This window comes from Henckelia pumila, chromosome 3 (assembly GCF_033568475.1).
Source record: "Henckelia pumila isolate YLH828 chromosome 3, ASM3356847v2, whole genome shotgun sequence".
Taxonomy (NCBI): domain Eukaryota; kingdom Viridiplantae; phylum Streptophyta; class Magnoliopsida; order Lamiales; family Gesneriaceae; genus Henckelia; species Henckelia pumila.
The window spans coordinates 16,836,276-16,859,858 of record NC_133122.1 but is presented as its reverse complement, the minus strand read 5'-3'; the positions used below and the strand labels follow the sequence as shown (position 1 = coordinate 16,859,858).

Sequence of the window (23,583 nt, the reverse complement as noted above, 5' to 3'; positions counted from 1 at the left end):
GGTGTCAAGAAATGAAGATTGAACAGGTTTCACCTCTGTCGCGTATCCACAGGGGAATGGACAGGTCGAAGTTACCAATAGAACGATAGTCCAAGCTCTCAAGACACGACTGGATGCGGCTAAGGGCAAGTGGGCAGATGAGCTCCCTTCCGTATTGTGGTCCTACCGAACTACAACTCGGTCCGGTACAGGTGAAACCCCTTTCAGCATGGTATACGGGACTGAAGCTGTGCTCCCAGCAGAGATAGGGCAAGAGAGTGCAAGAATCATGGCGTATGGGGAAAACAATCAAGAATTACGAGCAATGGATCTAGATTTACTCGAAGAAAACAGGTCCCGAGCTGCAATTAGGCTAGCGGCCTATCGCAAACGAATGACCCAAGCATACAACAAAAGAGTATACCCCAAGGTTTTCCAAGAGGGAGACCTGGTTATGCGAAAAATACAACATCAAGGGGAACGAGGAAAGCTAGAAGCCAAGTATGAAGGCCCATTCAAAGTGATAGGAAAAGTCGGAGTAGCCGCATATTACTTGGAAGATGCTCAAGGTAAAAAGGGAAAAAGGCCATGGAACGCTCAGCACTTGAAAAAATATTATCCCTAACAGCTCAGTTCGGGCCTCATCATGTTATCTATTTTTCACTAAACTGGCACTTAACCAGTTATTTATATTTTTGAAGTTTTCTTGTTTACGTTAGGATCATTCCTTTCTAGTGTCAATTTTATTTTGGAAATATGGCGCTGAAAAGTTTTGGCCTGTTTTTATAAAACAATTTTTTGAGAAACATACCTTGCAAAGCCCAGGCAGGTCTGGCACTCAAAATCCACATCAGTGGTCTCAAAGCCCAGGCAGATCTGGCACTTAAAATCCACATCAGTGGTCTCAAAGCCCAGGCAGGTCTGGCACTTAAAATCCACATCAGTGGTCTCAAAGCCCAGACAGGTCTGGCACTCAAAATCCACATCAGTGGTCTCAAATCCCAGGCAGGTCTAGCACTTAAAATCCACATCAGTGGTCTCAAAGCCCAGGCAGGTCTGGCACTCAAAATCCACATCAGTGGTCTCAAAAGCCCAGGCAGGTCTGACACTCAAAATCCACATCAGTGGTCTCAAAGCCCAGGCAGGTCTGGCACTCAAAATCCACATCAGTGGTCTCAAAAGCCCAGGCAGGTCTGGCACTCAAAATCCACATCAGTGGTCTCAAAGCCCAGGCAGGTCTGGCACTCAAAATCCACATCAGTGGTCTCAAAAGCCCAGGCAGGTCTGGCACTCAAAATCCACATTAGTGGTCTCAAAGCCCAGACAGGTCTGACACTTAAAACCCATATCAGTATTAGAGCCTAATAGCTGAGCAGGTCCAGCACATCAACTACTTCGGTAGTAAGCAGGTCTAGCATTAAAACAATTTCCATTAACGGTACTTAGAACTTAAAAGTTTAAATATGGATCGATCTCAGGGGCTGAATTAAGGTTGAATAAATTCATTATCGCCCTGCCGTAATTAAGTCAGTTCGGGCATATATAGGTCGGGACCTCATAAACTTGCATAAGTTTGCTCAGTTATTAAGTCAGTTCGGGCATATATAGGTCGGGACCTTATAAACTTGCATGATAAGTTTGGTTTCAGTTATTAAAACAGTTCGGGCACACGCAGATCGGGGCCTTAAAACAGCCGGACTTGATAAAATTTCTCGCATTTTTTAAAGAAACCCGAACTAAAAATAGAATAAGAAATAAACGTTCATTCATAGCAACAATGTGTCAGCCCGACCCGGGCAATAACAAAAATCGATGACCACGCAGGGTATCATTCATATCATGTTTTTAGACAATTCAGAGCAGGAAGAAGAAATAATCAAGGGGTGGGGGCATCCTGTGGCCTTGAGTTCTGGCCGGGACTTGTTGTTCTCTCCGGCTCGGCCTCCTCGGAGTCCTCATCAGGCATGTCATCTAGGGCCTTGGAACAGTCCAGGAAAAGGGCGGGGCGCTCGGTCTCGGAATACCCATTAGCCCTGAACTGGGCTAAGCATCCCTTAAAACCCTCGTCAAAAAAAGTAGCTGCCTTCTCAGCTACGGCGTTAGCAAAATTAGCGGAATTCAAGAATTCTCTTTTTCCGACCTCCTTCGCAGCCTCAAGTTCCCGAGTCAGGGCCCGTGCTTGGTTCTTTAGTTCAATCTTGTCCACTTCCAGCTCGGCAGTCTTTTTATGAGCAGCCTCCAGAGCATCCCGTATGGATTCAATCTCCACCCTCATCTCGGTCACCTTTTCATCATGATCAGCCTTCATTTCCCGGGTTTTTCGTGTGAGCTCAGAAATCCGAGCAACGAAGGCCTCCTGATTCAGGTTGTGTTCCTCCCGGTCTTTGAAAGCTCGGCTGGTGATCTCCCCTCCCCAAGCTAGAGCCTGTGAAAACATGAAGGTTAAAACCCAGCTCGGTACATGACAGCTCCGTATACAAGGTAAGATCAAAAAATGCAATATACCTGCAGGGATGCAAGAGCGAAGTTCTGTTCAGCCTCCAAGGTAGGCACTCCTTGAAGGATTTTTAAATCAGAACGAGAAATCAGGTTCTGCATTATGCCTAGGCACCCTTGGTGGTCGGGCTTCGAGAAAAATGACATCTCTGGGACCCCGGGCTGATCTGGCATTCCTTGAGGTTCAGCGTCAGGTAGGGACCCGAACTCTATTATGGGTTCTTTGGCATGGGCTCGGGACGAGGAAACAATGGACGGCTGCTCAAGCTCGGGAAGATTGGCGCTGGGCTTTTCCTTGGTTTTGGAAGCTTTCTTTTTTGACTGTTCAAGGGGAGGAGGTTCGGGATGAGTTCTGGCCTCACTGTCCTCTGTTTTCTTCCTCTTCAAATTCTTCAGTGCAGCTCTGAAGTTGGCAGGCATAGCGGCAGATTTGATCCTGTCGTCTAAAAATAAAAAATGTATACATATATAAAAATACGGTAAATCAAAGGCATAAGGGGAATCAGTCTAAGATAAGGATAGCACGGGTACAGGGGTACTACCTACATCCCCTTGGATCTCTACTCCCTTCCCACTGAAGCCATAATGACAGAGCAGATCCTCCTCAATCAGGCTCTCAATATCAAAAGTTTGCGCAGACATGGTATTGATAAAATTGGTAAAGTTGTGAGTAGGTAAAGCTGGCAGTTCAGGACTGGTAAAGTTCATAGCCCAGTTAGACCGGCATTTCCATGGCTGGTTGGGGTTGACAAAAAAGTATCTGTTTGTCCAGCCTTTGTGGGAGCTAGGCTTACCCTTCAGAAAGGGGTATTCGGGTCGCATGGAAATATAGAAGCGGCCCGGGGCGGTTTTCTTAATTTGCAAGAAGTAAATAAAATTTCCTATGTCTAAGGGAATTCGGAAGAAACAGAAAAGTACACCTAATGATAGAATTGAACTAAAAGAGTTCGGGGATAATTGACTCGGGCACACACAAAAGTATTGACACAAGTAGGAAATGCAGTTCGGGACTGGAAATCTTAAACCCATCTTGATTTGATCTAGGCTGAAGCTCAAAAAATTAGGAGGGGGTCTGTGAGCCCGGTCTTTACGGCCCGGGATTATAAGATCATAGGTATCGGGCATTCCCGATTTCTCCCTAATGAGGGGACCTAGGTCTGGACTTAGATGGGAGGCCAGGACTTCATACCATTGTTTCCCTTTGGCAGATAATCGGGCTTCATCCGACCTGAGTTTGTGCAATCGCTTTAATTTTTCTATACGAGTCTCCGACAGATCCAGGTCTGAGCTTGGATTATCCGAGTCGGAGGACTCGGGGTTGTTAAGGGGAGAGCTGGGTGTTTCAACAAATTCTACTATTTCTCTAATAGAGGTCTCATCTGGGGAAGACATGTTAACTAACCTAGTGAAAGGAAGACTTACAGGTGAAACAGTTGAAGCTTGGTAAGTAAATGAGCAGGTCGGGAGCAAGTAGTCCGGGTCGGGGGAGCTCTTGAAATTTTTGCAGCGTGACAGTACAAAAGTGAAAAGTAAAAAACAAAATTTTTACTGACCTATTTATAGAGGAGGTGAGATGATCTAAGCCGTCGATTAGCTTCTTGATCTACGGTTCGGGACGGGACAGGTCAGAGCCACTAAGGCTTCGGGAGATGCACCGTCCTAAGACATCTGAGTCGTCCATTAAAAGCACATCACGCGGATCTTGATCTGGACCGTTCAAAGAAACACATCTCGTGGGTTCAATTCTGGGCTGTCTGTACAAAGCCTGTATAGAACGGGGTCAGGACTGAGTAATTGGTCTAAACTCATTCTTCTTTTAGACCAGTTAGGGAGGTACTATTGTTACTCCGATAAAATATTTTCACCCGAGCCCGTTTATAATGGGTTTACCTAGCATAGCCCAAGGTGGTAGGGTCCAGTCCAGTCCAAAGCTATGTTGGGCTTTGTCATGACCTGGGCTGGTCATAATGGGCCGAGCTAGGTTATGCTTTAATAGGCCATGTACAATCTTTTTCTAATTCAAGTGGGATTTTGATATATACGAGATAAGCTTAGATCTTATCAAATATTTATGAGATAGAGATAAGCTTACAAAGGGACCAATGAGTGAGGAGTCCTACTCCCTAACATGTTATAATTCGACTAGGTAACTTATTCTATTTCTACTATAAATACAGGTATTATTCATTATTCACTACTCACTTTTATATTCACGCACTCATATCTCTCAGTTTTCGCATTAATAATACCCTCTGCCTTCAAGACACTGACTTAGGCATCGGAGGGGTCACACCGAAAACACCTTCGGCGTCCCTTTGACCTAGCTGTTGCTTGTGCAGTTCCGCCACACCCGACCCGACCTACTCTATAAAGAAATTGGAGGATCCATTCTACCAGACCGAACCCGAGGTAAAATTCCGACATCATCAATATATATTCGAGCACGAACATTCACCATGGATTAAAATAAATAAATAAAAATTCAGTAATTTTAAAAAACGCCTAATATTCATGTTTATGTCATATTGAATGAAATTATTCATATAAAAGTAATCATATTGTTTTACGGGATGATATTAGTGATAGATACACCGTACACATTTCAAAGTTTTCGTAATTTTATTTCAATGTTATTAAATCATGTAGATTCTTTATATTTCACGGAACCTACTCTATTCCATTAATACACGAGATTGCCAATTTTAAAATTTGAAAATAATATACTATTGTCACGGCTTCTCGATCAATCTGAAATAAATAATATTTTACCCGAAATTTTTTAAATTTCTATTGATTCGAATGGTATTGGTCTTATTGCCTTGAACGATAATTTTTATTGGGTTTTAATTTGTCCTTTTCCAACTTTATTTTATTGCATTTGAAATCCATTTGTCGGGCGTTGGGACAGAAACAATCCACGAAAGTATCCTAATTCTTAGTCGCCAAAAATATAATTATTTTTTTTGAGAGTGCCAAAAATATAATTATTAATTTAATGTAAGCTGCGAATATTTTCCTTAAAAAACTTGGAACTATTCGCCTATAGACCTTGCAATTTTCAAACTTAAATTAATTATCAGTGAATTAGATTTGCATCGGAATCATGCTAATTTTTTTCGAGTAAATGACATGCACGAAATAATTTACAAGCTAGAGTAACACTCCTGTGCAACGGTCTCATTCGTGAGACGGGTCAACCCTATCCATATTTATAATAATAAGTAATACTTTTGACATAAAATGTAATACTTTTTAATGGATAACCCATATAAGAGACCCGTCACACGAATATGACCCGTGCAACGGTTGCATACAAGTGTTTGCCTACAAGCTAACTAGGTTCCCATATAGTGGACCACTATATAAAAATATACATGTAGTGTATTAAGTATGAGAACATAAGAAGATTGATACCTTCAAATTTATTCAAATTTATAAACGTAGACGTTAATTAAAGGCATGTGGTGTATGAAACAATTCAAGATAAAACAGTAATTTAAGGTTGGGATTGATATGTATTTCAGATGTATTTTTGCTGTTTAAAAAAATAAGAATCGAATCTATATATTATTCCCTCCGTCCCGATTATATTGTCTTGTTTTGTTTTTCACACATATTAAAAAAAATTTATTGGAAAAACAAATTTTATATAAACTTCCTATTTTATCCCTATTTAATGTATTAAAAATGATTGCACAATTTTCAAGGTGTAGTTAATAGGGGGTATATTAGTAAAAAAGTGTACAAAAATATTATTAAATATTATATATGACTATATATTTGGGACAAACAAAAAAAAACATGAACATTATAATTGGGACGGAGGGAGTAATATATAGATTCGAGTTCACCAAATAATGATTTTACTTTGTATTATTAATATATAAATAAATAAGATGTAAATTTAAGATTTGATCTATTATTTTATTGTAAACAATAAAAATGTAATACATGAATTTGAAATCTATCAATCTAAACACAACATAAACACTTTTAAAAATGAAATTGTGACAACTCAAACACGAAACAATAATATATAGTTGAATTAAACTCAAGGTATTCACCCGGAGTCGAGATTGGTCGATTCGAATATTGGCCGAATAGGGGCCTACCATTAGTAGGGGCTTTGATTGGGCTTATAGTTGTATTTTGGTCCAATTATTAATTAAGCCCACCAAGTGTTTTTTAAAAAATAAATAGGCGTGAAGGTACAAATTTCATTTCTTACAATTTGTCTACTAATTTTTGTTATCCTCTTTTGCTTTTGCTTTTGTTTATATTTTTATTTTTTGAATGTTCTTTCGTCAAATTTAAGACCTCTTAAATCCTACAATAGGGATGAATTCATGACCAATATATTTGTTCATAGCTAGGTTATTTTTAATTAGTTTTCTGTTTGAATAATTCATTTGTGGCTTAATTTTTGGATAATTTTGTTAAGCTTTCGTTTTTGTGCCTTAATCTTTGCCACTGTCATAGTTGTTTCGTGAGTTTGGATGTTCTAAGTTATTTAATTTAATAAAATTTTTAATTTTAGCTATTTTCATTTAGGTGTTAAGTAATTTTTATTAAAAAAAAATTAGTTTGATTCTAATTTTCATGAAATTGCAAAAAATATGCAAAGTGATATATAACTGTACACTACAAAAAAATTGCCTATTTAACCACGGTTTTTTTAAAAACGTGGCCAATTTAGCCACGGTTTTATGAAAATCGTGGTTAAATAGCCACGGTTAAAAAAACCGTGGTTAACTTAACTACAGTTTTAAAAAATCGTTGCTAAATAACCACGGTTTTCTTTTAGCCACGGTTTTTTTAAAACTGTGGTTGAATAACCACGGTTTTTCAAAACCGTGGTTAAGTACCCACCGTTTAGAAAAACCGTTGCTATATTTAACCACGGATTTTTTAATCGTTGTTGAATAACTACAGTTTTATTTGAACCGTTATTAAAAAGTGGTTAGTTCATATACAAATAGGACTTATCTCCCCTCAATCAAAATCTTTCGCCCCTCTCCCCTGCCCGATCTCTTTTTTTTTTCTTTTCAATTTTTTTATCGTCACTTCAAATCGCCGCAACTCTGGCGTCGATGATCTATTTTCGAAAATAAACATATTTTCGTAATCCTCTTAACGAAATGTAACTGGTGATACCCATTTTGCTAGATTCTATCACAACCCTTTCTAAGCCGTCGCACATACGCCGCATTTATTCGTCGAAAATCGGGCGAAAACTGTTGTTCTCGGTTGATTGGAGATTTTTCTACTAGATTCAAGTTGGAATTCTCATTGTTGAAGGTATATTTCAGAAACTAGGGTTTCGAATTTTGGGACTTTTGCTTTATTTGCAAATACCTTTAATTAATATTTGAGGCGCTATTGGTTGGAGTTGTTACATTCGAACCGATTGGTATTGCTAAATATTCACAAATTATTTTGAATTATGTTCGAATTTTCAGATTTGAATATGGAGGATTTCCGAAAATTAGTGTTTCATACTTAGTTATTTGGTGTTTACATGCCATAGAATTGTCATAAAAAAATTCCAGCATTTAATTGCAATTATTGGAGGATCAGTATTTGTAAAGTTTGTATTTAGTTATAGTGACTGTTAGAGTTTTACAGTCGTTATTTTGGATATTGAGAGGATGTTACGAGATGAATTATGCATTTTTGAAATTTTAGAGGCCGTCATAATAATATATGGTCCGTAATCTAATCTATGATTGTAATTCAAAACATTAGATAATAATATATATGCTACATAAAAATTTAACACATTTCGATCAACCGAATGAAAATTTTCAGTCCCTACTCAATTAGCAAGTGGTGTGTATATCAATATTGGATGATGACTTCCACGTAATAGTTAAGATTGTGATTTTTATCCTTCTCTGTTAAAACAAAGAATAATATAATATGCCCTTTGCATTTGTTTAATGACCGCATCTCCCGCACTCATAATACTTGACGATCTCATATAAAATGCTAGGATCCAACATAGCTGCAAAGTTGCCAGAAGTAATAGATTTTCATAACGATCTAGTGAGTTTAGAGGCTTCGACAAAGGTGTTTGTTATTTTATCATTTTTTAATTTGTTAATAATTCTATAATATTTTCATATTTGGTAGAGGAAATGCAAGCTATCAACAAAGGGCCCGAAAAGTTTGCGCAAGAATTGAATGCTTCTGAAAATGATGGTCTCGTTTCAAAGAACTTTTACAAGGTACTTGGCTTGATCAGAGGTTATTAGCAATGAGTTTGAATATAATTATTAGTCCATTTTAATTTCGGTAGACTGTAGTGAAATGGTGATGCCGGTTAGCACTGACAATGATACAATGTTTCTCCGTTACATTATTTAGTACAAACTTTATGTATTGAAATTAAATAAATAAATAAATACACATTAATTGTATTTGCAGGATATAAAATTGGTTCTTCAAAGGTTTGGGAGCAATATCAATTTATCACATTCTCCAATCGGTACGAGACCCATATAGCAGTAGAGGGTACGTATGTGTGTTCATTATTTATGTATAATTCTTTCCATATATGTAGACATATTTTGTAATTTTTAAGTTAATTTTATTTTAGGTCAACATTATTTTGGTATATTGATATATATTATTATATTTCAAGTGTGTATCATTCTTTCTTCTTCCCATTTTCTACGTGGTGCGGCCTCTGCTTGGGACTAGAGAGCATCGTGCGGGTTTGTTCTCCTTGCTTTTTTTTTCCCTCTTGTTTTTACCCACAAGTTGTACGCTATTGTCTGCATTCTCCGATCTGCTTTCTCTTTTGTTTAGATTTTTTGATTTCCGAGCTCTTTGCTTTTTTTGGTTCCCTCTTCTTGGGAGTGGAAGGCTTCAGCTCGGTTAGTTGTTTCCTTGCATTTTTGTTCCGTTTTTTTTGGGTGTTCTGGTATGCTCGTGGTGTTTTCAGTCTCTCTATTTTGATTTTCCCTTGTTGTTGTTTGGGTTTTTTTCTTTACTAAAATGCTTAGACTCCATCATCAGTATCTAATTATTTTTTAGGTTTATGCAAAGTGTATGTTGGTTGAGTGTAATTTTGTCCTCCTTCTCATGGAAATTGCTTTGAAGGAAACAAATCTAGGAACACCTTTTTTGCGCACTGATTTGGTATTATTAAGCATACTGGATTTAAAATTTTGAATCAAAAAATTGATGTTATCAATTAACCAAGAAGATTGTTACAGTTTGTGTTTGTCCTTTTGGGGAGAAAGGAAAAAAGAGAGCAGCTAATTATAGACTACCCCGGAGATTTTTGTGACGACATGATGATGTAGTTGGTTAAATAGTTTCACCATCGACATCACGATTATTTATTTATATCTTCATACTTTATTAGTTTTGCTTTATCCCATGCTCTGATATGTTATCGGTGTTTTGTTTCTCCACTTTCTTCTCTCGCTTTTGTTTGTATCGAATGGGACTATACAAAATATCTCTGTTTACATGCGTTTTTCTTTGTTCATAGGTGCTTATCGTTAATTAGGTGTGTTTACCATCGTCTGCTTTACCGATTTACAATTCCTTTGGTTGAATCTTCTGCGCAGTGTTCCCTTTTCTTGCGATTGTAAAGTTTCATCTCGGTTAGTTGTTCTTCTGTTATTAAATGTTAACTATGTTTTAAGTGTATTTCCATTATTTGCTTAAGTCTAGCATTCAAGTAAATTAACCATGGATGTACTTTACTAAGAATGATTGCAGTAGTGTGCACTTGTATTTTGGAATTCCAAATGTACTATGTTGACTGGGAATTGCATGTGGATGGCCATATGAATGTACCGATTGTGTAAAACCGTGGCTAAATTAACCACGGTTTTTTTAAAACGGTGGCTAAAAACCGTGACGAAATTAACCACGGTTTTTTTAATAACCACGGTTTTAATAGTTTAGCCACGACTTTTTAAAAAACCATGGCTAAATTTAACAACGGTGGATTTAACCATGGTTTCAAAAACCGTGGCTAAAACCGTGGGTAAATCAATTTAGCCACGGTTTTAGCCACGGTTTTGGCCGTGGCTAAACTCAAAGTTTTTTTGTAGTGGTAGTTTGAAAGAGTGGGTGCCCGGTTAGTCAACTTGTGGCTAAGGGCTTTTATGACTCTATGTAAAATAATCTTTTGTTTAATATAATTTACACTTTTATAATGACATTGACTTTATCTTTCTTCATATTGTTATATTATGATATACTATTGTTGTTTTGATAAAGACCTTGAATATACTATAGTGTATGTAAGATGTGGTAGCACATGAGGATGGCTATCATGAAACACATCTTATAGTCACTGTATATTCTAAATTGTTCCTAGTCAATTGAGCCGTCCGCAAATAAGGATAAGGATCGCTTGAGATTGAGACTAGCATTTGTGATGCCGAGTACCACGTTTCATTGGTATGGAACATAGAGATGTTCAAAGCATGCAAATGGATATTCATATGATGAATGATCGAACTACCCTATTCGGACTTTCCAAGTGGTTATCACTTATCGAGTGGATAAAGTCCGCGGTTTTGGTTGTACACCATTAGTCCTTATTACTTGAAACATCATTGAGACTCTATATGCTAGTACTGTACTTTGACTCGTTTACCGACTCTATTGGGGTCATCAGGTGTCGGGATTGGGTACAGTTACGACACATATAGGAGTCGATGCTTTGTTGTCAAGGATTCACCACATACTTGCGAGTGTGGATATCCTATGCGATCTGAGGAGATATTAGTGTGACGAATCTCTGGCCAGAGTACATGATGTGTTTTAGGTTACTTGGTGTTCCTAGTAACACATGCGATGTTACTAATAGATCTCCAAGATGTTATGCATAGTTATCGAATCTCGAACGACTCTCGATATACCAATGGTTGTTGATTCGATCGGGATATATGGATGAAGGGACCGTACTGTACGCTAACCAAAATCTACTGGTTCTTGCAGGCACTATCAGTAATACCTAGGGAATCATGGGGCGATGTTGCTAGGCGCTCTTACCATGATTTGATGGGTAAGTCGGAAATTGTTGTTCCGAGTCACAAGGAGTTGTGAGCCCACGGCTAGCTGTATTCCTGAACCATTGAGGGTTACACAAGTAATGGATTACTAAAACCCCGTAGAGATAGTTAAATTTAAAGAGTTAAATTTAATGAAAGAGAAGTTGGACTTCTTAATTAAAAGGGAGTGGGATTTCCTAAAATGACATAGGGATGAGCATTTTTGGAAATCACTGAATTCGGATTCAGAAAAATTATTTTGACTTTAAAAGATGCAGAAATGGTTTCTGTGCACATTGGTAAAATTAGTTTATCAATCAGAGTCACGATGAGTTTTATATTAATTTTTAGAACAACGGGCTTGGCTTGTTGGGCTTAAGTTATGGATTGTGGGATTTAAGGAGTTAGAGTCATAATGCAATTATAACTTAATCTAGTCTAGAAATTATCTATAAATAAGACTGCAGTGTTCGAAAATTACAAGATTTTCAGTCTAGCAATTTTTGAAATTTCAGTCTATATTATTCAAGAGGATTTTCGAATTCTTTGTCCCTTTTGAAGAAAATTCGGTTTGTGTTTTTGTGAAAAATTACAATCTGAATTAACAGATCATATCTGTTTATTCTCTACGTAAACTTCTGATTGATTTCTAGTGCAGTCAATCAGAGGGTTTTGTTTTCTATTCGTGGACCTGATTGAAGAAACGTTCGTTCATCAGTTTCGGGGATATACAACAAGAGCAGATTAAATTCTGTTGGTGTCCATAATCTTGCTTCGAGATTTTAAGGTAAAATATTTAATAGTGATTATTTGTTTTATTTACACAAATTTAATCGTAAAGTTTTGATACCCAGATATGGAATCGTTCCATATTAATAAAATAAATTTTTTAAACTTTCGCTGCACCGGGTATCAATTCTAATTGATCTGAACACCGATTTCCAACAGTGGTATCAGAGCCAGGTTGCTCAGATCAAACGATTAAATTAATCGATTGTACAAAATTTTTAAGTCTCGGTTTTTGAAACAAAACGAAAATTTAAAATTAAATTTTAATGGGCAAATCGGGCAGCGATTGTCGCTGCCCAGCCCGGGCCCCTTTTTGGGGCGCGGGCTGCCCGGGACAATCCCGGGCAGCCCGGAAAAATTATTTTTAATTTTTAATTAAAATTTTAATTTTTTGAAATTCTAGTTTTTGATCCGATCGAAAATTGTTTTTGATTGGTTCACGAGGCATCGGATCGAATTGTTCGAGTCCGAAAATTTTAAAATTGATTTTTGGATAAATTTGAATTTTTGGAAAATTTATAAATTTTATCCGTTAAATTAAATTTTATAAAATTAATTATTTTGGTACAATTGATGATAAGATATGATCTTATGGATGGATAAGATAAAATATGATTTTATCTTTTAAATTATGATGCCTTTGCATGTTTATGCAATTATTTAATTTTTGAATTAATTAATGGATAAAGGATGATCGATTGCCATGACCAATGTTTTAGGTGTATGTTAGGTGATTTATATTTGTCTTATTGTTGTTGGTGTTTATTAATGGGCTTGGTTTATAGCCCAATATGATTGTCATATGTAATAAAAGTGGGCCTGGTTTATGGCCCGTTCCCACCCCTAAAAATGTATCTCATATTTGTCATCGAAATTTATTGTAAATTTATTAGACTTAGTGGAAGACAAAGATTTGAAGAAATGATGGGCCCAGCAGACAATGAAGACCGAAAAAATGTAAATTGGAAGCTCAATGTAATAGGATTGCATTGCATACTTGCATATCACCTAGGATTGGACTTAGACTCGTGATTGGCAACCACGGGTCGATTAGTTAATGGGATCGATCATCCTTAAATAATATATGATATTATTGATGTATGCATGTTTAGACTAAATTGTATGAATCCCGCAAGCATACATAAATTGAATGATGAGACAAATTTTCAAAATTAAAAATCCCTCATTTTAAATATGATTTAAAATTGATATCAAGATTAATAAAAGGGAATTTAAATATTGTTTAAATATTTCTACCTTCCATCAACGATCAATGTATGAAATGCTACCCGCGGATACGGTCCGGCTCATATTATTGGGGGGGCCCGTTCGTCGGAAAGCTGTACATTGGATCGACACTTGTTGTAAGTTGGGTGGAACTCTCATGGGATTGACTCATATTATTGGGGGATCCACTTGACGACCGTCCATCACAACTTAATATTGATGGGTTATCTTGACATGTCACAATAAACGGCGTCATATTATTGGGCCCTTATTGGACATGAGGTAAAAACATGGGGGTTACTTTGGAAGTAATTGGGCTCTACCTTTTGAAAATTATGGTTGGCTGATATTATTCGAGATCATGATTTGTCAATTGGACTCCATGTTCTCACTAAGAAAAACAGTTTTCCGTTTTCACTAGAGGGTAGTGAAATCGTTAAAATAGTGGGAGTGTAATTCATAAAATAAAATTCGCCATATTTTATGTCTTAGTAAATTAATTAAACAAATCACTGATTATTGTCTGTTTCCTCTTCAGTATTATATTACGATGAATCCACGCAATCCACTGTTTTCAATTCTCGAACAAAACAAATTAACTGGCGCAAACTATACGGAATGGTTCCGTAAGTTGAAAATTATTCTAAACTCGGAGAAAATTTTCTACGTGCTAGAAAAGAATCCTCCAAAGGAAGCACCGGCTAATATAAGTCCGGAAGAATTGACAAAACTTGATCAATGGTGGGACCATGATATCAAGGCTAAATGTTATATGCAAGCTTCAATGTCTGATGAACTTCAGAGGCGATTTGAGGATGCCGTGAATGTTGCTGACATACACGTGCACCTCAAGGAACTTTTTGGAGCTCAGTCAAGGTCGGAGAGGTATGCCACCGTCAGAGAGCTCATGACGAGCCGCATGCAAGATGGGACTTCGGTCCGTGAGATGGGGTGCGCATGATTGAGCTCATTGAAAAGTTGGTAACACTCGACTTGACTTTGGAGCATGAACTTAGCGCGGACTTGTTGCTTCTATCACTTCCTTCATCGTTTGACGGTTTTGTGATGAACTTCAATATGAACAAGATAGAGGCCACCCTTGAAGAGATGGTCAATATGCTTGTCACATATGAAGCCACAGTAAAGAAGGATAAACCGGTACTCTTGGTTGGCTCCTCTTCAAACTCTAAGAAAGGACCAAGTGAAAAGGGTAAGAAACGTTCTGCCCCGCCCAAGAAGATTGTACCAAATAAGAAGGGAAATGACAAGGCTTCAATTGGGATAAAAGATGAAAACGTTTGTCATTACTGCAAAAAACCCGGTCATTGGAAACGTAACTGCAAGGAATACCTCGAACAGTTGCGAACTGCAAAGGGTATGTTTTACATTGAAATAAATGTTTCGCTTAATACTTCTTCCTGGGTATTGGATACCGGATGTGGATCTCACATTTGCAATGATTTGCAGGTGATGACAAGAAGTCGTAAGCTAAGGATGGGTGAGACCCAGCTAAGGCTCGGGAATGGTTCTAGAGTCGAAGCCAAAGCCATGGAGACATTTATTTAGTTTTCCAGAACAATTTTAAGTTATTTTTTAGAGATGTTTTATATGTTCCGGATTTGGTCAAAAACATTATATCTATTTCTATGCTTGATAGAGATGGTTTTTCTTGCAATTTTGTGAATGAGATTTGCAATATTTACAAGAATGAATGTTTGATTGGAAATGGACAACTTGAAAACGATCTATATAGCTTAAAATTAAAAGAAGTTTCAATTAATTATGTTGATAAACCGGTAACAACAATTAAAAGGAAGGACGATAGTCAAAACCCGGCAAACCTTTGGCATGCTAGGCTAGGTCATATTTCCTCAAGGAGGATGAACAAGCTAGTGGGAGAGGGCATGTTTGATATGTCTGATATTAACTCTCTACCTACTTGTGAGTCCTGCCTAAAGGGAAAAATGACTAAATCTCCTTTCAAAGGAAAACCTGAGCGTAGTCAAAATCTGTTGGATTTGATCCATACAGATGTTTGCGGTCCATTTAGGATTGGTACTAAATGTGGCAACACCTACTTCATTACCTTTACTGATGATTATTCTAGGTATGGGTATTTATATTTAATGAAATATAAGTCTGAAGCATTTGAAAAGTTCAAAGAATTCAAGGCTGAAGTAGAAAACAAACTAGGTAAAAGTATTAAGGCACTTCGATCGGATCGAGGTGGAGAATACTTAAGTACCGAGTTTTTGGACTATCTAAAAGAGAATGAGATTCTCTCTCAGTGGACTCCTCCTATGACACCTCAGCTTAATGGTGTTTCGAAGCGTCGCAATCGAACTTTGTTGGACATGGTTCGATCCATGATGAGCTTCACTAAGCTCCCACCTTCGTTTTGGTCTACGCACTTGAAACGGCGGTATTGTTGTTAAACAACGTTCACACTAAAGCAGTAAATAAAACACCATACGAGTTATGGAATGGCAAAGCTCCTAAGTATTCGTACTTGAGGATTTGGGGATGTCCTGCTTACGTGAAGCAGACAGTGGGAGATAAGTTGGATAGTCGATCCACTTTATGTTATTTTGTAGGGTATCCGAAGAATTCAATCGAATATTATTTCTATCATCCTGCTGAAACAAAAGTGTTTGTTTCAAGGAATGCCACCTTCTTGGAGAAGGAGTTTTTATTGGATAAGAAAGGCAAGATGATGAAACTCGAAGAAATTCGAGAAGAACCCGAGATACAAAATAGTGATCCTACACCTCAAGAATCATCACAAGATACGCCTATTACTAGGAGATCCAAGAGGACTTCTAGGCCTCCTATTAGATATGGTCTTCTTCTTGAAGGGGATCAAAGTGAACTCGACATTGGATGTGATCAAAAAAACTTCAAGGAAGCAATTTCTGATGCGGATTCGAATTTATGGCTTGAAGCTATGCAATCGGAAATAGATTCGATACATTCTAACCAAGTTTGGTCTTTAGTAGATCCTCCCGATGGAATTGTTCCAATTGGGTGCAAATGGATCTACAAGAGAAAGCTTGGGCCTGATGGAAAGGTATTGACCTACAAGGCACGATTGGTGGCAAAAGGTTATTCTCAAAGACAAGGAGTTGACTATGATGAAACTTTTTCACCAGTCGCAATGTTCAAGTCCATAAGAATCCTTATTGCCATAGCAGCATGGTATGACTATGAAATATGGCAAATGGATGTAAAGACTGCATTTCTTAATGGAAACATTAAGGAAGAGATCTATATGATGCAGCCTGAGGGATACACATCCATGGGAAGCGAGCATAAGGTATGCAAGCTTCAGAGATCAATATATGGTCTCAAACAAGCATTAAGAAGTTGGAACCAGAAATTTGATGAAACAATAAAGGATTTTGGTTTCATCAATAACCCGGAGGAACCATGCGTGTACAAAAAAGTAGTTAAGAATGCGGTAACATTCTTAGTACTTTATGTTGATGACATCCTACTCATGGGGAATGATGTAGGGATGTTGCAATCAACAAAGATATGGTTATCAGGTAGATTCTCGATGAAGGATTTAGGTGAGGCATCCTATATTCTAGGAATTCAGATCTATAGAGATAGATCTAAAAGAATGATAGGACTCACTCAATCAACCTACATCGACACCATATTGAAAAGGTTTTCTATGGATGAGTCCAAGAGAAGACATCTACCTATGTGTCATTGAGTTTCTCTATCCAAGTCCATGTGTTCCAAGACTGACGAAGAGATAGAGAAGATGACATACGTGTCATATGCGTCAGCCATAGGTAGTATCATGTATGGGATGATATCTACCAGACCGGATGTGGCCTATGCTCTTAGCGTCACGAGCAGATACCAAGCCAATCCCGGTCAAATGCATTGGAAAGCCGTGAAGGATATTCTTAAGTACTTGCGAAGGACTAAGAATTTATTCATGGTTTATGGAGGGAGAGAATTGAAGTTGGAAGGCTATACCGACTCTAGCTTCCAATGTGACATGGATGACTCGAAATCAACCTCTGGATTTGTATTCGTGCTCAATGGCGGTGCTGTCTCTTGGAAGAGTTCCAAGCAGGACACCACAGCGGATTTCACCACTGAGGCAGAATACATTGCAGCATCAGCTGCTGCTAAAGAGGCGGTTTGGATAAGGAAATTCATCCAAGAGTTGGGTGTAATTCCTGAAGCTGTTGGTCCAGTCCCGGTGTACTGTGACAACACGGGTGCCATTGCTCAGGCAAAAGAACCAAGATCTCATCAGAAGTCCAAACACGTACTGAGAAAATACCACATCATCCGTGAGATCGTGGAAAGAGGAGACATCAGTGTCGAGAGAGTGGCCTCTACAGACAATATCGCTGATCCGCTTACTAAGCCCTTGCCAGGACCATTGTTTGACAAACATCGCGAAGCAATGGGATTACGTAGTATGACTAGTTGGCTTTAGGGCAAGTGGGAGATTGAAAGAGTGGGTGCCCGGTTAGCCAACTTGTGGCTAAGGGCTTTTATGACTCTATGTAAAAAAATCTTTTGTTTAATATAATTTACACTTTTATAATGGCATTGACTTTATCTTTCTTCATATTGTTATATTATGATATACTATTGTTGTTTTGATAAAGACCTTGAATATACTATAGTGTATGTAAGATGTGGTAGCACATGGGGATGGCTATCATGAAACACATCTTATAGTCACTGTATATTCTAAATTATTCCTAGTCAATTGAGCCGTCCGCAAATAAGGATAAGGATCGCTCGAGATTGAGACTAGCATTTGTGATGCCGAGTACCACGTTTCATTGGTATGGAACATAGAGATGTTCAAAGCATGCAAATGGATATTCATATGATGAATGATCGAACTACACTATTCGGACTTTCCAAGTGGTTATCACTTATCGAGTGGATAAAGTCCGCGGTTTTGGTTGTACACCATTAGTCCTTATTACTTGAAACATCATTGAGACTCTATATGCTAGTACTGTACTTTGACTCGTTTACCGACTCTATTGGGGTCATCAGGTGTCGGGATTGGGTACAGTTACGACACATATAGGAGTCGATGCTTTGTTGTCAAGGATTCACCACATACTTGCGAGTGTGGATATCCTATGCGATCTGAGGAGATATTAGTGTGACGAATCTCTGGCCAGAGTACATGATGTGTTTTAGGTTACTTGGTGTTCCTAGCAACACATGCGATGTTACTAATAGATCTCCAAGATGTTATGCATAGTTATCGAATCTCGAACGACTCTCGATATACCAATGATTGTTGATTCGATCGGGATATATGGATGAAGAGACCGTACTGTACGCTAACCAAAATCTACTGGTTCTTGCAGGCACTATCAGTAATACCTAGGGAATCATGGGGCGATGTTGCTAGGCGCTTTTACCATGATTCGATGGGTAAGTCGGAAATTGTTGTTCCGAGTCACAAGGAGTTGTGAGCCCACGGCTAGCTGTATTCCTGAACCATTGAGGGTTACACAAGTAATGGATTACTAAAACCCCGTAGAGATAGTTAAATTTAAAGAGTTAAATTTAATGAAAGAGAAGTTGGACTTCTTAATTAAAAGGGAGTGGGATTTCCTAAATGACATAAGGATGAGCATTTTTGGAAATCACTGAATTCGGATTCAGAAAAATTATCTTGACTTTAAAAGCTGCAGAAATGGTTTCTGTGCACATTGGTAAAATTAGTTTATCAATCAGAGTCACGATGAGTTTTATATTAATTTCTAGAACAACGGGCTTGGCTTGTTGGGCTTAAGTTATGGATTGTGGGCTTTAAGGAGTTAGAGTCATAATGCAATTATAACTTAATCTAGTCTAGAAATTATCTATAAATAAGACTGCAGTGTTCGAAAATTACAAGATTTTCAGTCTAGCAATTTTCGAAATTTCAGTCTATATTATTCAAGAGGATTTTCGAATTCTCTGTCCCTTTTGGAGAAAATTCGGGTTGTATTTTTGTGAAAAATTACAATCTGAATTAACAGATCATATCTGTTTATTCTCTACGCAAACTTCTGATTGATTTCTAGTGCAGTCAATCAGAGGGTTTTGTTTTCTATTCGTGGACCTGATTGAAGAAACGTTCGTTCATAAGTTCCGGGGATATACAACAAGAGCAGATTAAATTCTGTTGGTGTCCATAATCTCGCTTCGAGATTTTAAGATAAAATATTTAATAGTGATTATTTGTTTTACTTACACAAATTTAATCGTAAAGTTTTGATACCCAGATATGGAATCGTTCCATATTAATAAAATAAATTTTTTAAACTTCCGCTGCATCGGGTATCAATTCTAATTGATCTGAACACAGTTTTTCAACATAGTTATCCTCAATTATTTCTTTTTCTTTTGTTGATTGTTATTTTTTATGCTTGTTTTGATTATATTATTGAAATGAAAGTTTTAGATTTTCCAAGTTTTTGGGTTTTTATAATTTATACATCAAGCCCCAAAAAAAAATCCTGAATACGCCTCTAGGCGGAATAACTCTACGTGTGTACCCGAGTTTGATCTAAACACCGATGGTAAGAATGTATGGATCCAATCGAATCCAAGTAAAAACAAGTCAATACATATTTTTTTTCTTTTTGGCAGGTAAAAATTGTAAATTTATTAATCTAAAATAAAGTCTTTATTTATATATAAGATGATTTACCAACCAAAACAAGTCCGTACATATTCTTAAAATCGACACAATTTTATTTGTTGCACATAAATTTAGATTCTAGCTAGTTCTAATCAAAACACGTTGACACCGATGATACAAACGATTAATTTTTGTTTGTTAATATTTTTGGTTACGTTTGTTGAGATACAAAAGTAACAAAACATTCACCGATTCGCGATTAATTTTTAATCAATTCAATATATATATATATATATATATATATATATATATATATATATATATATATATATATATATGAGTAAAATACTAATCTTAATTTTCAGCGTTGAACGAGACTCGAACAAAACAAAAGACAGATACTTTTTTGTATTTATAAATAACAACCACACAGACAATGGCTGTACTTGACAAACCAAAAGTCGCACGTTTAATTCATTGTCCGTTTCTTATCGCGATGGATTTCGCTTCTTGCTAACAATAATATATTATTTTTCATATAAATAAAAAGAGTATATTTGAGGTCTCATATATCAATTATATTCATATTTACAATAAAAAGTAATACATTTGATATAACAAATAATATTTTTTATTGCTGACCCAAATAAAAGATCCAACACACGAAATTGACTTGTAAGACTGTCTCGCATAAGTTTTTGTGAAAAATAAAATAATAAAGATTTGTGAATATTAAAGTTAAAACACTTCTAAAATTAATCTGGAAATGATAAAACTTGCGAAATAGAAAGAAAGTAATTAAGTTAACAACCTTCAGCTCAATTCTATAATTGTTGTTACTTACCTTTCGTTTCACGTAGAAGATAAAATATTGATTATTTTCATATGCTTGTTTTATCTAGTACGTTTTGTTCGAGTTAGAGTTGTACATTATTTTGTTATTCACATATTTTAAATTATTAATAAAAGTCACGTGCGATGCACGTGAGAACAATTTTTTATTATTGATAAATGTTGTTCAATAAATGAGTTGTCATGAGAAAAGATAAACATACAGTTAGTTAATAATATTCATGATATTTTAGTGAATATTAAATTCAATGTAATATGTATTATAAAATGAGTGCGAATAATCTTTGTTTAAAGATTATACATATATGTTACAAGTCCAATTGAATTTATAGATGTTGTTGCAAATAATGATTGTAACAAATACTATAATTTTGTATAAATTACACATTGAGAAAAATATATAATTTGATATATATCATGACATATTTAATAAATAAAATTTAAGAAAAAAATATAATAAATAATATATAGTGTTGAAAAATTATTTTACCATTACTGGTTTTGAGAAAATAATAATAATACAGATAATGCATTCTAAATTTTAAATTAAATTACAGCGTCTTTCCTTTTTTTACATAACCATTTTCTTCTTTCACGATTTTTTTTTTTGCCATCTATTATTTATTATTTAAAAAAATAATTTTCTCATCATCTTCAATAATAATTCTTGTGATGTTTTCTCAATCAATTATTTTTATTTTTATATCTTTATTCTTTGATTCTTTTGTTGGATTATGATGAAATAATTCTTTGCAAGAGTATAAATAATTTCATTGTCTCCAACCTCCCTTCTTGTGTTATTATCTTCTATTAGTTGTAAGTCAATATCGTTAATAATCAATGTGTTATTGGACGTTTTTTTATTTTTATTTTTATGCTAAGTTGTTCGAAATCTATTATTGCAATAATTTTTGTTGCTAAATTTTTGCTTGAATTTTGAATGTTTTTGATTAAAAATGTTAACATTTCGTCTTTTATTTTAACCGTCTTATCCATTTTTAGAATAAATGTATATTATTTTTTATTTAGTTGCTCTAAAATCTTGTAGTATATTGAAGTGATGTTGTCCTATAGATAAAATTTTTTTATTAATAATTTGTAATAATATATATGACCGAGCGCTTGCCATTTTACCAAAAGCTATAATTGACGGTAATCGTGCAACTCAAATCTTTTAAACCGCATAGTAGCTCAATCCTCATGATTCGATTGTTAATTCTACCCATCAAAGACAATTATTGCACTCAACAATCTTCATTGCACTCCTTGTAATCAATGAGAATCGAACCCATGACCTTAGCTATGATATCAATTATAGGACTGAGCGCTTGTCACTTTACCAAAATCTTACAGTTTCGATGTTCATCACTTACGTTCATCGTTATTCTATAGCTATACATATTAACAGTTTAAAATAATACATTATCAATAACTCATGTTAGCCCATATATATAATGTTTAATATATTTTTATTTTGACACAATATTGATATTGATTCTTATGCAATTATTAACTCGAGTTTTCATAATTTTGTTGATTAATATTGAGAAAGTATGACATGCTTGGCACCATGCATTTGTTTTATTTTCTTTCTTATGTATGTCGATATAATTTATTATGTATTTGTTAGTAAGTGAGATATGCCAATCAAATTAAATAAAATATTTATTTGAAATTTTATCTCTTTCATGATTTTTTCCATTTATCATTTATTATTTCTTCTTTATGAAAAAATCAATATTCTTATCATCTTAATAGCAATTTTTATGGTGGGTCTGGCCAAACGCGAAGACCCACCCAGACCTGTTTGTGAACCCATTTGAGAGAGTCTAAACTCGTCTCTCCGGGGCGGGTTTAATACAAGACTAAGTTTAGATCCGGTCCATTATCATCCCTTTATTGAAGTGTTGTCGTTCTTTAAATAAATTATATTTTATAATAATTGGTAATATATATTATTTGAAAGAAAAACTATTACATGTTTAGTTATGAAATCAATATAATCCTTAACATTGCAACTAATAAAAAAAATTTGCATTTTTGAATAATGCAACCCTTGAGTTTCAATATTTTAATCATTTATGGTCATCATTATTTTATATCTACATTAACAGTTTATAATAAGACATTATCAATAACTCATGTAAGCTTATAAATCTAGTGTTTAATATATTTTTACCTTGTCACAATATTGATATTGAAACTTATGCAATTATTACAACTAGTGTTTTATATTATTTTCTTGATTAATCTTGAGAAATTATGGTTTGTTTCGTATCATGAATTCGTCGCAGTTTCAGTGTCATCATTTATAATCATCTTTTTTCTATATAATTACATTAATAGTTTAAGATAAGACATTTCAAGAACTCATGCGAGCTTATAAATATAATGTTTAAACGTAGTTTTACGTTGACACAATATTAATATAGAATTTATCTAGTTATTACAACTCGGGTTTTTCATTGTTTTGTAGATTGATTTTGAGAAATTGCTTCGTGTCATGTATTTGAATTTTTTTTATCTCGTTTATGTACGTCTTGAAGTAATATAACTTGTTATATATTTTTTAATAAGTAATATACGTTAAAT

The 23,583-nt window shown here is 35.6% G+C and overlaps 1 protein-coding gene and 1 long non-coding RNA gene across 3 annotated transcripts; both read left to right on the top strand.

Moving 5' to 3' along the window:
- Positions 1-208: 208 nt before the first annotated feature.
- Positions 209-604, top strand: LOC140888153 (uncharacterized). The gene has a single exon (XM_073295841.1). The coding sequence runs from the start codon at positions 209-211 to the stop codon at positions 602-604; it is 396 nt and encodes a 131-aa protein (XP_073151942.1).
- A 6,867-nt stretch (positions 605-7,471) lies between these two features.
- Positions 7,472-12,522, top strand: LOC140891373 (uncharacterized). Of its 2 annotated transcripts, XR_012152508.1 has the most exons (8): positions 7,472-7,773; positions 8,608-8,702; positions 8,902-8,988; positions 9,119-9,191; positions 9,286-9,353; positions 9,977-10,091; positions 11,443-11,509; positions 12,154-12,522. It is a non-coding gene; the product is annotated as an uncharacterized lncRNA (long non-coding RNA). The 2 variants fall into 2 exon arrangements; XR_012152507.1 differs by lacking the exons at positions 11,443-11,509; positions 12,154-12,522 and having other exon boundaries at positions 9,977-10,391.
- The last annotated feature ends 11,061 nt before the right edge of the window (positions 12,523-23,583 follow it).